This window comes from Castor canadensis, chromosome 3 (assembly GCF_047511655.1).
Source record: "Castor canadensis chromosome 3, mCasCan1.hap1v2, whole genome shotgun sequence".
Classification (NCBI taxonomy): Eukaryota; Metazoa; Chordata; class Mammalia; order Rodentia; family Castoridae; genus Castor; species Castor canadensis.
Window position 1 is genome coordinate 69,549,330 of NC_133388.1, and position 16,826 is coordinate 69,566,155.

The window sequence follows — 16,826 nt, forward strand, 5'->3', positions numbered from 1 at the left end:
ATGTTTTCCCAGTATTGTCTCTGTATGCTTTTCCAAAACATCCAATGTCCTGGTTCAGCTTTGTTTTGTTATTATTATCACTGTTACTCTTTTATTGTTGTACTGGGGGTACATTGTGACATTTACAAAAGTTCTTACAGTATCATAGTTGAATTCACCCCCTCATTGGTTCAGCTTTTAAAGTCCAATATTACAGCCATATACTTCTCTTGGAAAGGTTTATAAATAAAGCATAGAGTATTTGCCCTCTACTTAGACCAGATTGGTTGTGTTAATTCTGTTGAAACTTCGTTTTAATTAATTTGGTTTCTATTAACTAGATTTTTGGTGGTTCTGGGGTTTGAACTCAGGGCTTTGAACTTACTAGGCAGGTGCTTTGCCCCTTGAGCCATGCTTCCAGCCCTTTTTGCTCTGTTTATTTTGGAGATAGGATCTTGCTTTTGCCCAGGTCAGGCTGGACTGCAATTCTCCTATTTTGGTTTCCCACCATAGCTGGGATGACAGATGTGAATCACTGTGTCCAGATTTTTTCCAGTGAGATGAGGGTCTCACCTGGCCTGTCCTGGAACCTTGATCCTCCCAATGTCAGTTTCCTGTTTAGCTTGGAATGACAGGTGTGCATCACCTCATCCAGCTTTTGGTTGAGATGCAGTCTCACTTTTTGCCTGGGCTGACCTCAAACTGTGATCCTCCTAATTTTAGCCTCCTAAGAAGCTAGGATTACAGGTATGAGCCACCACTGACTGGCTAGTTTTTTTTTTTTTAAACTAAGTGAAAAGATAAAGTTAATAGGACCTATCAAGGTTTCAGTAAGAAGTAATGAGACCAAAAACCAATTGTCTAGTACAGTACTGAGAAAACAGTTGATGCTTAGTAAATAATATTACTTTCTTTTCTCTTCATTTTCATTCATCAGAATTCCTTTCCTTCTTTGTTATGTAAGGAAATCAGCCTGTACCAGTATTAGACTAACTCCCCTGAATTCTTGGTTTTTCTCAGTATATACCTGTTGGAGAACTACAAATTATACATCCCAATCTCTGCAGGATTGTTTAGATTCAAATAAGTATTTAAAAATACTGTTCTGGGTGCTGGGTGCTACTTGGGAGACTGAGCTTCTCGGTTTGAGGCCAGCTCAGACAAATAGTTGGAGAGACTCCATCTTCAAAATAACCAGAGCAAAATGAACTGGAGGTGTGGCTCAAGTGGTAGAGTGCCTGCTTCGGTAGCAAGCGTGAAACCTTGAGCTCAAACCCCTGTCCCAACAAACAAACAAACAAACTAACAAAGAAACAAATCTCTCGTAATGACTTTGACAAAAATTGGCCATGTTATTTTCTCTGGCTTACTGTCTGAATTGTGGCTAGTGTGGAGGAATGATTAAGGGCTCAGAAGAGCTCATTTGGAGCCATTTAATCACTTTGTGCGACCTGGGCAAGTCACCTAATTTCTAGCTAGTTTTCTTTTAAAATGGAGATAATAAATTCATTTCAAAAAACATTTTTGTGAGGAATGAGTAGGATCATATATGTGTAGCTATAAAAGTGCTTTTGACCTTTGAAAAATTTAATTACATATGTGTTACAGTGCTTAAATGTCTTAAAAATATGTGGTAGAAAATAAATGTATTAAGATCAGGTTCTTACACTCTTGGGGATATACCCAAAAGACTGTTACTCCAGAGGCACCTGCACATCCATGTTTATTGCGGCACTATTCACAATAGCCAAGTTATGGAAACAGCCAAGATGCCCCAGCACTGACGAATGGATTAAGAAAATGTGGTATCTATACACAATGGAATTTTATGCAGCCATGAAGAAGAACGAAATGTTATCATTCGCTGGTAAATGGATGGAATTGGAGAACATCATTCTGAGTGAGGTTAGCCTGGCCCAAAAGACCAAAAATCGTATGTTCTCCCTCATATGTGGACATTAGATCAAGGGCAAACACAACAAGGGGATTGGACTATGAGCACATGATAAAAGCGAGAGCACACAAGGGAGGGGTGAGGATAGGTAAGACACCTAAAAAACTAGATAGCATTTGTTGCCCTTAACGCAGAGAAACTAAAGCAGATACCTTAAAGCAACTGAGGCCAATAGGAAAAGGGGACCAGGAACTAGAGAAAAGGTGAGATCAAAAAGAATTAACCTAGAAGGTAACACCCACGCACAGGAAATCAATGTGAGTCAATGCCCTGTATAGCTATCCTTATCTCAACCAGCAAAACCCCTTGTTCCTTCCTATTATTGCTTATACTCTCTCTACAACAAAATTAGAGATAAGGGCAAAATAGTTTCTGCTGGGTATTGAGGGGGGGAGCGGGAGGGGGTGGATTGGGTGGTAAGGGAGGGGGTGGGGGCAGGGGGGAGAAATGAACCAAGCCTTGTATGCACATATGAATAATAAAAGAAAAATGAAAAAAAAAAATGGTAGAAGCATTCAGAAAGAGAAACAGAGTTAAGGGTTCATTTTTTGGGGGAAGGATAAAATTTGCATTGGGGTTTAAAATAGGAATTTTTTCCATAACCTATTTATTTCTGGATTTCCTTCGTTTTTTTGTTTTCCTTTCTTTAATGTTGTTTTAGAGAGAGATTTACTTTTAAAGTGAGTGAAGCCCTCATATTTTATCTACCTTGTCCATGTTTCTTCCTTTACCATTCAATTTTGTGAAATTATTTTTTCAATCATATTTTATAAAATAGTTTTTATTTGCTAATGAGTTCTTTACAGATAGATATAAAGTAAAAAAGCATAATTTTGATGCAGTACTTTTTTTTTTTTTTTGAGGCAGGTTCTCACTATGTAGTGTAGTCCAGGCTGCCTTCAATCTTTTATCTTCCTGCTTCAGCCTTCTTAGTGCTGGAGTTGTAGGCATGCTGTTACCATGCTGGACTTCCAGTACTTTTCATTAGCATCAGCAAGTTTGTAGCTTCCAGGTTTTGTTAATGTGCCATATGGGAAGGAAATTAAGAGAGAATAACTTGGCTCCTAATATCTTGGGTTGACTCATGTTTGCTTTTGTTTTGAGTTTTTGTTTTGGTTTGTTATTGTTCTCATTTTCTTTCTCCTGGGACATTAATGTGTTTGAATCATTATTTTCAGGAAACTTACATGTAATTTACAATAGCCTATTTTATTCTAGTTTCATATAGCTCTTTAGTGTTTTCTTTGGTAAAATAAGTTGTTTTTTTATTTATCTTAGTTGTATGTTTTTATTTTGATGTTCTATAAAATATTTAACTGGTAATAGATGACTATTAGTCTTAGAGGCAGATAGTAGGTAAATTACTAGTGTTCTTTTTGTTGGCAGTACAGGGCCTCGTGCTTGCTAGTCAGGCATTCTATCACTTGACTCACACCATCAGCCCAAATTACTAGTGCTCTTTTCTTAATGATGTATTGCGCTGGAGGCTGAAGAACATGGACTGTAGATTCCTGGTGCCTGGTGTTTAAATCTTGATTTTGCTTCTTACTTGCTTAGATTGTGCCTAAGTTTCTTTGTTTATTAAATAGGGGTAATACTGGTTCTTACTTCATAATATTGCTATGAGGACTATAGGAATTAATCAGTTAGATGAGTGTCCATTCAGTTTGTATTAGCCATTATTTTTTCCAGTTCTGTGAAAAGTGTTAAGGTACTAAGTGTAATAGATAGGAGTGGATCTGGATGTTCTAATTGCAGTAAAGATACAACAGTGTTATTTTGCCTATCAGGTTATACAGCTTTTTCCAAGGTAGAAATTTCCAACCTATGAAATAAATATAATAAAGTAAAATTAATTTAGATCATTAGTAATAAAACATATTTGAGTATATATTGTTTGCCCAGCACTGTGCCAGGTTTCGGGAATACTGAGGTGGACACAGTTTTTATTCTAAAGAAACTAGAGTGGTCCTGGGGTGGGGTCGGGGGAACCTCAAGAAAACACTTAAAACATTATTATTTCCATAGGAGAGAAATGTAGAGATTACAAGAAAATAAAGGTATCCATCCCTTTCATTTTGGGAAGGCATAGTATAAGAGGAACAATCTTGGAAAATTACATAGATGAGATGTCACTAAAGAATTATTATGTACATTCAAAGGATAAGGTAATACACAAAAGAGAGTTTAAAGTGTTGTCTATCTGTTGTAACTGTTTTATCTATCTTGTCTAATTTTAACCTTTTTTCAGTTAAAAAATAGAGGACCCCAGGGCCTCAAACCTGCCTAAGGTAGTTCTCTATCATCAAGCTACATTCCCAGCCCTATTTTATTTTTAAATCTTCAGTTGGAACTTAGAAGACTATAAGAAATTAATTGTGTTAATTTTTAGTCTGAGTTTATTTGTAATTTAGTTTATTCCTTTCTCTTTTTATGTTTTTAAGAGACAGGGTTCCAAAACTCTTGGGTTCAAGTGATCCTCCTGCCTCAGCCTCCCAAGTAGCTGGTATTATAGGCATGTACTACCACACCCAGCTATTTTTATCTTACCTCAAGCTTCAAAAATCTTTAATCTTTTTTCAGTTGCTTTTTAGGAATTCATTTTCATTATAAGAGAAATAATGTACTTTTTGTAAATAAATTGGAGTAGTAGGAAGACTATAAAGTATAAGTTCTCCACTTTTTTTCAGTGTTCTCATTGCCCCTGAAAATGAACCAAAAACAATAAAGCCAGTCATGCTCCCTATTGGTAACCACTGCTACTAATTAGTATCTTCTGTATATATTCATGTGTATGAGCACATACACCTGCACAGGCCTATTGCTTTAGAATAATAAATCCAGCCTCTCTAGTTTGCATTCAAGACATTTTATTATGACATAGCTCAAGTTAGTTAGTTTCTTGTTTTTTTTTTTTTTTATTGTTGTACTGGGGGTACACTGTGACATTTACAAAAGTTCTTACAATGTATCATAGTTGAATTCATCCTCTCCATCATTCTCCTTTATCACCTCTCCTGTTTCTTGCTTTCGTGGTTTTGAATTCAAGGCCCTGTGTTTACTAGGCAGGGCTGTACCACATCTCCAGTCCTTTTTTGCTTTAGTTATTTTTCCAACGGGATCTTGCAGTTTTATTCAGGTTGGCCTCTGACTATGATCCTTCTGCCTATGCCTCTGAACAGCTAGGATTACAAGGTGCTTACCAACACGCCCGGCCCCTCAAGCTCATTTTTCAATTTTATTTTTATTAAAATACTCTTAAGCTCTAACCACAATGAGTTGTTTTTCTGTATGCTATAAGTCTCACTTTATCTCTTTGTTTATGCTTAAATGGCTCTTTCTATTTAATTCTACCACTTCAAATCCAGTGTCCTTATCCTTAAGAATCTTTTCAGAGCTAGGGCTGGAGGCATGGTTCAAGTTGTAGAGCACCTGCCTAGCAAATTCAAAGCCCTGAGTTCAAACCCCAGTACTGCCAAAAAAAAAAAAAAATCTTTTTAGGTTGTGGAATGGGTCAAGGGGTGGAGTGCCTGCATAGCAAGGGTGAGGTCCTGAGTTCAAACACCAGAACTGGCCAAAACAAAAAATGAGAATCTTCAAATATTATGTCCTTCTGTCAAGCTTTTCTTCTCCCACCCAGGTTGGCCTCAACCTTCTGAGTACTAGAATTATGAGTATGCACCACCATGGCACACCTTCTTCCACTTTTATCCTGCATTGAGTTTGAGAGTAATCTTGTGTTCCTGAACTGCTGAGTGCCGAGTATTGTACTTTATCATCTCACTTCTAGTACCTAGCCCTTTTTGCTGTGCATATATAATTACATGTTTAGTGTTGCACACCCTACCCTAAACTGACAGTTTCTTCAGAGCAGTTCTGTGTTTGAGCTTGATAACCCTTAACTGCCTATCACAAAGCCTATAGTTAGGTACCTATTTATTGAATGTATTTCAGATAATATAAATTAGTCTAAAACAGTTCTTTAAACTGTTGTGGAAAGACATTCAGAAGGCTGTCTGTGAATTGAAAATAAATCTAAGCTTTGTTTTTTTTTAAACATGGTAATGATTTGGTACAAATATCTCTGAGTAATTCCTTTTTATTTTTGAGACAGGATCTGAGGTTGGCCTTGAACTTGTGATCCTTCTGCCTCAGCCTTCTGAGTAGCTGGGATTTCAGGCATGCACCAATATGTCGAACTCTGACATTGTTTTCTTTTAAGAAACAGAAATGGTAATTTTACTTGACCAGGTTTTAAAACTAAAACGAATTATTTAAAGGCTAAAACTGTGAACAAAGACATGATATAAAAATGCATATCCCATACATTTTAGTAGGGTGGAATTTTAGGATCCATTCTTAGATTTTGAAGGAAATTTGGCATGTTAAATGTGATTTAACCTTTGTAGAAATAGTCACTAAAATTTTTTTTTATTTTTCAGAGAACGCGGAATCTATTGATCTTAAACAGTTTTTTGACCAACATTTTTCACATATATACTATGTGTTCTTTGAAAATTTTGTGACTATTGAAGCTAGTCTTAAACAGAAAGGTAAGATGTTAATATGTGTTCTGGCTTATGTTGGTTTTCCAATAATTGTTATAAACATTAAATCTTCTAAAGTTCTCATATCGCTTAGATATGAGAATTTTATTATTTCATTTCTTTTCGACAGACAGCTTTTTGATACCCCTCACACTATCAGAATAGGTCTAGTTTTTGAAAGAACATTAATGGATTAGTATTGTTACTGGAACTGGTGAGGCTCCAAAAGGAAGGAGGTCTCTACCTGGTCCTTGGTTACTGGGTTTCTGATGTTGAAAAAAAAGAATTTAGGACACGTGGAGAGACCAAGAAAGTTTATTAGTAAAGCAAAACAAAGGTAAGTATAGTACACAGTCAGACATGGGTGCAGACATACCTGAGAAGAGGCTTACTGAGTGCTTTAACACTAGGGATATTTGTGGTGAAAAAATAGATTGGGAGTAAGTTTTAAATTTGCCTTAAGATAGGTGTTCCCTTTTGTTCCTTCTGGATACCTGGTATATTCAGTCATTCTTGTTGTTACACTGTTTTGACATTATCAGTTGGACCCAGAATTATGAAGTATGGTCAATTTACTAAATTTGGGTCATTGTTACATAGATGTCTGTCTTCCTTTGAGCATCCCCTTAAAACAAAAGATGAGTTTTGCCAGATGGTCCTTTCAAAACAGGTGTCCCTCTTAAGATAATTTCTTTCTTCTTTGCAAATACTCTGGTGATAAAAGGACTCATTTTACCATTTTTTTTCTCCCAATGTAAGTATCTTTCTTTAGCATATCCTTGTCAGTTCTAAGAACATAGTAATTATTTGGACAAGCAGGCAAGATCTGGGGGTGATGGGGGGTGGGGGGAAATGGCTCTTTTTTGGTTTTGTTTTGAACTCTATGTTGCTAACTTAGTGAAAGAGTGTGAAGCTTAAAGCAAAGAAAGTAGTGTGCCTTTCTCTGAGTTTCTGTTTCTCATGCCTCATTTTCCCTAATCTGTCCTGCCTCAGTATGACTGTCCTTGTAACTTTGTGAAGGCTCAGAAGCTTTGCTTTTTTACCCTGTTCAGGTTTATGTTTCCTGTTCCCATTTTCTTTGTTCTGCCCTAGGCATGTTTCAGTAGCCTTTTTCATATTTCTATATTCAGAGTTCATTTAAAGTTCTCCACAATATATCACAACTTGTTTTTAAGACATACATATGTAGAACGTAAATTTTTGTGTTTGTGTTGGGGGTTGAACATAGGTCCTTGTGCATGCTAAGCACATGCTCTACCACTGAGCCACATCCCCAGCCCTAGAACCTGAATTTATTCACAAGAGTAGAGAGAGGTACTCTAATACTGTCAATATAGTAAATAGACTGTGCTTTAACATTCTTCTCAGGAATCGCTGGGAAATAAAACCCTTCAGTGCTTGAAGTATTTAAGCTCATTAAGTGATTGTTAATAATGATTTTTAATACTGTCCTATAAAATATTTTAGGTCACAAATCTCAAAGAGAGGAGCTGGATGCTATACTTTTTATTTTTGAGGTAAGTGCTTTAACTTTTAAATTATAAATTTTAACTTTTAACTTTTTAACTTTTAAATTTTTTTGAAAAGTAATTCTGGAAACATATAAAGGAATATGTTGAAATTATTAAGCATAAAATGAAACTGAATCTACCAGCTTTTTTTTTTTTGTGGTACTCAAGTTTGAACTCAGGACTTTGCACTTGTAAGGCAGACTCTATACCACTTGAGCCACCCCTCCAGCCCACTACTACTAACCTTTTTTATAGTTAAATTTAATTTTTTAGCATAAACATACACGTGATTGAATTTCTGGGTTTTGTTTTTTTTTTTGATGTGTGTGTTTTACAATGTATTATTTTTAGGTATGATAGAGTTATGTTGTAGGCATTTGATGCAACAAAATTAATGTGCTATTCAGTGTGCTTGAAAAAGTGAAAATTTTATTTGCACAAGGTTTACATAGAATTTTTTTTTAATTCTAAAACTGTTACTTTTATAGGCATAGGAGATTTACCTGTTCTGCTTTAATAGCTTTTCACTATAAATTGGTACAAAATAGTCTTAAGTGTTTTAAAGTGTTTTATATTACTTTGAGTTGAAGGGGGGCAAGTGTTTATAAAAAGTCAGAAGGAAACGTAGTGTAGAGGTGGATAAACAAACTTTGATGTTCTGCTAAAGTAAATACTCATAGGAGTGTTCTGATCTCTATTGAGTATTTAGAGACTTGTGGAAAGCCAGGACTATACCTTGTGGCTTGAAAACCATAGGAAAGACTTTAACTATCAGTTTCTCACCAGGCATGATTGTGTGTACCTGTAGTCACAGCTACCCAGGAAGCTGAAGGAGGTTCAGTAGAGCCCATGAGTTTGTGAGCAGCCTGGACAACCAACACAGGAAGATTCTGTCTCTTAAAACAAATAAACAAACAACAACAAAAAACAAACCCTGGGAGTGGTGGTGTAGGTTTATAATCCCTCGCACTTGGGAGGCAGAGGCAGGAGGATTTCTAGTTCTAGACCAGCCTGGGCTACATAGCCAGAACCAACCTTAAAAACACTCCAGACAGCAGTAACTGATGTCATCCTGAAATTAATTTTCATTAGTCACATATGTGTATCTTGACTTTATTTACCACTCCAAGTGGAAAATAAACCATCCCAAGTGGTTACATGAACTATTCATAAAGGGAATAGTGGAACAGATGTTTTGAGAAAGAATAGAAGTAACTGAGTTGGATGGGTAGCAGAGTGGAGAGTGGACCTCAGAGAACCCTGAGCTGCCATAATGCTGCTGCCATTGCCTGCCTAGTAACCATCACCCTGGAAGCTGCTGCAGCTGGCCCTGGTCACCATCATGGCAACCATAAGAAGTGAGGAGTAAAGCTGACACCTAGCCTCCACTTCCCCATCCTTGCCTGCCACGCAAGAAGGTCATCGCAACAAAGGTTTTAGGAGCAGTAAAATGGTCAATGTAAGAAATGGATATTGTTTCATCAACAGGAATGACACCAAGAAACATGTCTTTGTATACCAGACTACTGTAAAGAAGACTAATTCCAGGAAGTACCTTCACAGTGTAGGAGATAGACTAAGGATTTTGCTGTTGGAGGAAAAAAGGGTGTGGAAGCAACAAATGTTAGGCCTGGTGGAGTTCCAGTTCAAGGCAGTAAATATGCAGCACACCATAACCATCATAGGTACTATTCATGGCCTGGGGTCCTTTCTGCAATTACTAGGAGGATTACCAGAATAGGAAGAAAAGAATAAGGGATCAGAAAGCACTTTCGAAAAGCCAGCCCTAGTAATGCTGGCTGGCTGGACCTTCTGCAGACAAAGTTTCCCACCTTAATATATGCAGAGACTCTACATGTGTGGACCACAGTATTGCAACCCTTCTGTGCAGGGAGAAGTAATAAGAGAGTGCAGGAAAAACAATGTAGACCAGTGAGACAGAATATGTATGAACCATGATTCTGCAGCAGCCCTCCTTGGCAAAGACAGCCTAGAGATGATAGCAATGAGGATAAGAAAAATCAAGGAGATGAGACCCGAAGTCAGCAACTACCTCAACATCGGCATCCTTGAGACTTAACTTACTGACACAGATGCCCAGAAAACACTAATCCACAAGAGGGCAAAAATACAAAAGCAGGTGGTCCACCAGTTGAAAATTCGTCTGCTCCAGAGACTGAGCAGTGCTTGGCTGAGTAGGGCTGGACTGAGTAAATGCCATCTTACCCTTTCTACTCTCATCCTATTTAGTCATTCAACAAGATGAAATGAAAGGGAAATTCTATGGATTAAAAAAATCAACAAAAGATTATGCTGAAGACTTCAATTAAGTGCTTGGCTCTTGCCCCTTGAACCAGATACATAGAAGTATTTGTATTAGCTATGCAGCATGGGGTTTTTGTTATTTTTAACCTAAAGATGTCTCTTTTAATGACAAATGCTTTTTTTTAAAAAAAAGCCTAATTTTCCTCAATACACCTTTAAAGGTTTTTTAAATTGTTTCATGTCTGGTCAAGTTGACATTTTTAAGAACTTTATTTTTAATTTGTAATAAAAGTTTACAACTTGATTTTTTTCAAAAAGTTACACAAACTGCAAGCACCTGTTAATAAAGGTCTTAATAAGAATGAAAAAAAATGAAGTATCCCTAAAGAAAGCAAGGTATGACTCCTGGAAGGTATTCCTTCAAATGTTTATGATTGCCTTATAATCAGGAAACTAAGATGACTGATTAGTTAATAGAAATCCTTTCAGAATATTCCTGGTTGGGTGTGGTGGCATATGCCTGTAATGCTAGCTACTCAGGATACAAGATTGGAAGGATTGCAGTTTGAGGTCAGCCAGAGCAAAAAGTGAGTGAGATCCATCTCAACAAACAAGTTGGATGTGGTGGCACACAAGTAGGTTGGAGGATTGAGGTCCGAGGCTGACTCTAGGCAAAAATAAACAACTCAAGACCCTATCCAAAAAATAACTAAAGCAAAAAAGGTCTAGGAGTGTGCTCAAGTAGAATAGCCTAGCAAACTCAAGACCTTGAATTCAAATTCTAGTACTGCTCCCCCAAAAGTTTTCCTATATGTAATATATACTTATTTGTTAATTTTTTTTTTTTTTTGTGCAGTACTGGGGCTTGAACTCAGAGCCTTCACCTTGAGCCACTCCACCAGCCCTATTTTTTGTGAAGGGTTTTTCAATGTAGGGTCTCTTGAGGTATTTGTCCGGAGTGGCTCTGAACTGTGATCCTCCTGATCTCTGCCTCCTGAGTAGCTAGGATTACAGATGTGAGCCACCAACACCTGGCCTTATTTGTTAATCTTAATAGAAAAACTTTTTTTTTTTTTTGAGGTATGGTCTTTATGTAGTCTGGATGGCCTCAAACTTGTGATCCTTCTGCCTTTGTTTCCTAAGTGCTGGGGTTACAGATGTGACACCATGTCTTTAATTAGCTAAATTTCACTAGAAAAAAGATGGGTGTTCAGGGTTTCCTTCCTTCCTTCCCTCCTTCTCTCTCTCTCGTCCCTCTCTGACTGTCTGTCTGTCTCTCTTGTGCTAGGGATTGAATGAAGGGCACTGCACATGCTAACCACATTCTACCACTGGGCACCAAGCTATACCTCCAGCCCTAGGGTTTTCATCTTTTGAGAAAAACCATTTAACCTTTGTGTTGATGTTTTCTTCTTATATTGAGATAATAATGTGTTGATCTCTATGTTTAGAGACAAATGAAGAAAAATCTTCGGGAAATCATAAAGTAACATTTCTTTCTAGTTAAAAAGCACGATTATATAACGATGTTAATATGGGTCGAAACTTATATTGTTTTTTTCTTTAGTGAAGGACACATATAATTTCTTACCATTTCTATTAACCACATTAAAAATAAAATGGAATGAACTGGGTGTGTTAATACACACCTGTAATCACAGAACTCATCAGACTGAGATAGGAAGATAATGAGTTTGAGATACATAGTGAGACCCTGTCTCAAATATAAATAAATAAAGGGGTTAAATCTGAAGTATAATTTGTTGTAATTTAGGAATGCTTTTAAGTAATGTACAAACTTGTCTTTCAACTTTTCTGTAATTTTCTCTCTTTTCATCAAAATAAATGTAATTTTGCAGTTGTTTAGTTGTGAGAGACCCACAAGGAAGGCAAAGGTATAAAAGTTTATATATCTTATGTGGGATCAGCATTTATCTGAACTTTATATTATCATTATTTTATATGGACTGGACTAAAGATCATATTTAAAGGAAGACAGATAAATATAAAAAATGCCTGCCATCCTTTAATCAGAATAGTGTAAAAGCATAGGTTTGGAAATAGGCATTCCGAGGTTGGAATTTCTGTTCTTTCATTTACTGGCTTTCTAACCTACACACACTACTTAACCCATTTCCTCATTGATAAGTGAGATTAATAAGCCCTCCTTTTGGGGTGATTGCAAGGATTAATGAGATAACATTAGAAAATGTCTAATACTTGACTCTTATGAGCATTTAGTAAATGATGATGAGGGCTGGCGACATGGCTCATGTGGTAGAGTGCTTGCCTAGCATGCATGAAGCCTTGGGTTTAATCCCCAGTACTGCAAAATAGATAAATAAATAAATATCACTAAATAAATGATATTGCTAAATAATAGTTATAAGAGCAGCAATAATAACAAACATACATGTTATTAAGCAAGAAAGTGATTACTGAGAGCATGGTTTAGCAGTATGATAGCTGTTGGTCTAGATTAATCCATGCAAATATAATAAGAGGGATAATTTTGAAGTTTTTATATATAAAGTATGTATTCCAAATAAATAGAAACCAGTATATGTCACTTTAACTATAGGGCTCGAAAATTTTAAAATTTTGTCTTTATAACAGTATCCATCTTGACATCTAAGTACTTCTGGGTTCACATGAATTAACTTGGTACAAGTTACTATTTTTTTTAGTTTTTGGTGCTTCAGTATTGATACTAGGGCTTCAAACATGCTAAACATGCACTCTACCCCTGAACTACACTCCCAGCTCAGTTCAAATATTTGATGAGATTTTCATGAATCAAAATACACCCTAGGTTTAATGAAACAGTAAAACACAAAGAGAAAATGCCAGAAATATTAATGTATTAAAGAATTGTAAATTCAGGCTGAGTATGGTGGCTCATGATTGTAATCCAAGCTACAGGGATGCAACGTTCAAGAAGATTGCAATTTGAAGCCAGCCCAGCAAAAGGTTAAAGAGACCTCCTCTTAACAAGCCAGGTATGGGGACCCACTTGCTCTCCTAGCATGAGGGAGGTATAGGTAGGATGACTACAGTCTGAGGCAAAAGACACGAGACCCTGTCTGAAAAATAACTAAAGCAAAAGGGCTGGATATGGCTCAAGTGGTAGAACATCTGCCTAGCAAACACGAGGCCCTGAGTTCAGACCTCCTTACTGCCTTCCACCTTCCCTCCACCCCAAAAAAAGGAATTAAAAACTCAGTGTTATCCACAATGTGGAAATTCTAGGAATAGTAAATAAGCATTTTGAAATATGTTAGAATCAGTAATTAATCATTGGGAAGAAATATACTTATTTTCTATAGAATTGTAAATTTCACTAATCTGTTCCAAGACTTTGTTAGTACTGCTTTTTTGTATTCAGGGATTTTCTGATATTGATGCGCATGAAGTCCTGAAATGATACCAGCACTATCAGATTTGCTCAAAGAATATTTTGAATTTCTATACTATCATTTTCATAAGAAACTTTTTTTGTGTGTGGTACTGGAGTTTGAACTCAGGGCCTGGTGCTTGCTAGGCAGGTGCTCTACTCCATCTTGTTTTCTTCTTGTAACTAAGTTCTATTTTTTAAAAATTTTATTAGTGGATTTTAATCATACAAAGGAATTTCATTGTGATATTTCCATACATGCATATAATGTACTTTGATTAATTTCACACTTTCTCTTTTACATAGGAAAGTCTTAGAGGTCTTATCCCTTTCCTTAACATTTTGCATTTCATAGATGTGGACTTATTACTTGCTTTTCACTCTTTCATTTTGTTCATATTGATTTTTAGAAAATTTTGCAACTTCTTCCAGAAAGAATTCATCAGCGATGGCAGTTTCATAGTATTGGTAAGTAATGTAAATTCATATTTCATGTTTGAAATAAATGATAATATATGAAAATGCTTTTTAATGACTAGGCAGTTATTTTAAATGAATTCATAGTTTATGTTTTACTAAAAACAAAGACTATAGGAACCAATTGGAAATCTAAGATAAAAAATATACATGAAGGGCCCACAGTAGTGACTCACTATAGAGTGGGTGCTTTGCAAGTGCAAGGCCCTGGCTTCAATCCCCAGAACTCCCTATCCACCCACACACACATATAGATTTCCTGTCAAAATAGCATAGTAAGTTTATTTGATCCACCTCTTTCTTTATGCTGAATTCATTAACAATGATGACAAAACTATAAAAAAATAAAATAAAAGCAGGCTCATCGTCAAGATAAGTATCTCTGTTAGTCAGAAATGGAGGAGAAATAAAAGTGTCAAGAACAACAGAAGCTTAAGCTTCTGGCAGTGTGAACTGGCAGTTTACTCTACACATACACAAAAAGGATAGGAAAACTGGCTTTAAAGCTTAACTGCTTGAAGAGCTAAAATAGGGCTTCCCAGTTCATGAAACAAAACCAAAAAGAAAAGAAAAAATGAATAAAACCCTGCTTCCGATTACTGTCATAGACCAAACAGGCAGGAGGTCACAGGCTTTGTTATCAGAAATTAAGCTGAAGTGCTTCCTGGCTCCCAGTCTGGTTTTGCAACAATCATGGTATCACTTCAGGGCTCTTGAGCTCTCATTATAAAACATGTTCTCCTCCCTCAGATTAAAAAAGGCATCTGTTGACAATTATTGGCATTTGTTCAGTGTTTCATTGATGTTGGGCTTGGTTACTAGCAGTTCTCATGCCTTGTTACATGGGGAAAATATAGCCAGTAGATCCACATTGTTGAAGTAGAATGCTTTAGACCTTATATTCATTTGTAAAATTGTATTTGTTTCTTTTTAAAAAGGGAGTCATAGATTTATTTAGGCCCTACATTTCTTTATCAGTTCCAGCAAATGAAATGTTTTATGAGGCTTTAAAACTGTAGGCCATCCCAATTAGTACTTCCAGTAAAAGAAGGAATTCTGGACAGAAAGGGGACATTGATGCAAATGGCTATAAAAGACAAAATCTTAAATAGTAAAGCTTTTTAGAATAAATGTTTTAGATGAACTTTGAGACTTGGTCTGAGGTTTTAGCTCAGTGGTAGAGTGCTTGCCTAGCATGTATGTAGCCTTTGGTTAGATCCTAGCAATACCAAAAAAAAAAAAAAAAAAAGAGAGAGAGAGACTAAAAATGATGTCCCATAACACTTAAAGAACTTTTAGGTGGGCAATGGTGGCTCACACCTGTCATCCTAGTTATTTGGGAGGCTGAGATGGGAAAGATTCCATTCCTAAGCCAACCAGGTCAGGGAGTTTGGAAATCCCATCTCAACCAATAGCTAGGTGCGGTGACATTCATCTCAGCATCCCAGCTACCTGGAAGGCTGAGATTGGGAGGATCATAGTTCCGGGCCAGCTTGGGCAAAAAAAGTTTGAGACTCCATCTCTGGAAAAAAGCTGGACATGGTGGCTCATACCTGTCATTCCAGTAATGGAAAGAAGTACAAAATAGGGAGATTACATTCTAAGTCAGCTTGGACACTATCTTCAAAATAACCAGAGCAAAAAGGCTAGAGACATGGCTCAAACGGTAGAATGGCTGCCTAAGAAATGCAAGGCCCTGAATTCAAATTCCAGTATTGCAAAAAAAGAAAAAAACAAAAACCCACAAGTCAATTTTTCAAGTAGGCAAAAGATTTAAATAGACATTACACCAAAGAAGACATGAATTGCTGTTGAGCACATGATAAGGTGCTGAGTAGAATACTGAAATCTTATTTTGAATGTCATAATCATAAAAATATCCATGAAGAATCTCAGTGAGAAAGGTGTTTTTTGAGATAGCTGAACTTCAAAGATGTATTTTGTATTTCTTGAGGAATGTAGCCTTTAATCTCTAAAGGACCATTAGGTTACCTACTTGTCATAGTTAATAGTATTCCAAAATTATCAGTGAGTTGAGAAAATTTATAAATGGTCACTTTTCTTTGTCACTGAGAAGAATCCTCCAACTGTTGTTTCTTTTTTTGTCTTGTTAATAAAGGAATAGAAATCAGTGAATGTAGTTGTTTTTATTTTTAAACAGCTTTATTGAGATATAATTTCTTCCTCCCTACCTCCTCCTTTTCTTCTTCTTTTTCCTCTTCTCCCACTTCCTCCCTTTTTCCCCCTTTCTCTTCTTATTTTTCTTCATTTTTTTATAGATGCTCTTTGTCAAGTGGAGGAAGTTCCTCCCTCTCTCTCTCTCTCTCTCTCTCTCTTTCTGTCTCTCTCTCTCCTTCCTCCCCACCCCCCACTAGGATTTGAAGTCAGGGACTCACACTTGCTAGGCAAGTGCAAGTTTTCTATCATTTAGGCCACATCCCCAGCTCAAGGAAGTTTTCTTCTATTCCTAGTTTGGTTTGGTTTGTTGCTTTTCTTTTTTTCAATTAGCGTATAATAGTTGTTAGAGGGATACATTGTGACATTTACATATGTGTTTACAATATATCTTAATTAGATTCACCCCTTCATCATTCTCCCTCATCCTCCCTACCCCCTTCTTAGAACAATTTCAACAGGTTTCATTACTCTGTTTTCATATATGAATACAAAATACATCCATCATATTCACCCTCCTTCAC

The 16,826-nt window shown here is 36.5% G+C and overlaps 1 protein-coding gene and 1 pseudogene across 6 annotated transcripts in view; both read left to right on the forward strand.

Annotated features, from left to right (window-relative positions):
• Ralgapa1 (Ral GTPase activating protein catalytic subunit alpha 1) overlaps positions 1–16,826 on the forward strand; it is a 241,944-nt gene that overhangs the window by 41,072 nt on the left and 184,046 nt on the right. For all 6 annotated transcript variants that reach the window (XM_074068142.1, XM_074068145.1, XM_074068143.1 and 3 more), the window contains exons 2-4: positions 6,376–6,486; positions 7,948–7,997; positions 14,061–14,118. In XM_074068142.1, the coding sequence (XP_073924243.1) occupies positions 6,376–6,486; positions 7,948–7,997; positions 14,061–14,118 (219 nt within the window). The remainder of the gene's footprint in view (positions 1–6,375; positions 6,487–7,947; positions 7,998–14,060; positions 14,119–16,826) is intronic.
• On the forward strand, positions 9,216–14,029 carry LOC109690540 (Y-box-binding protein 1-like; annotated as a pseudogene).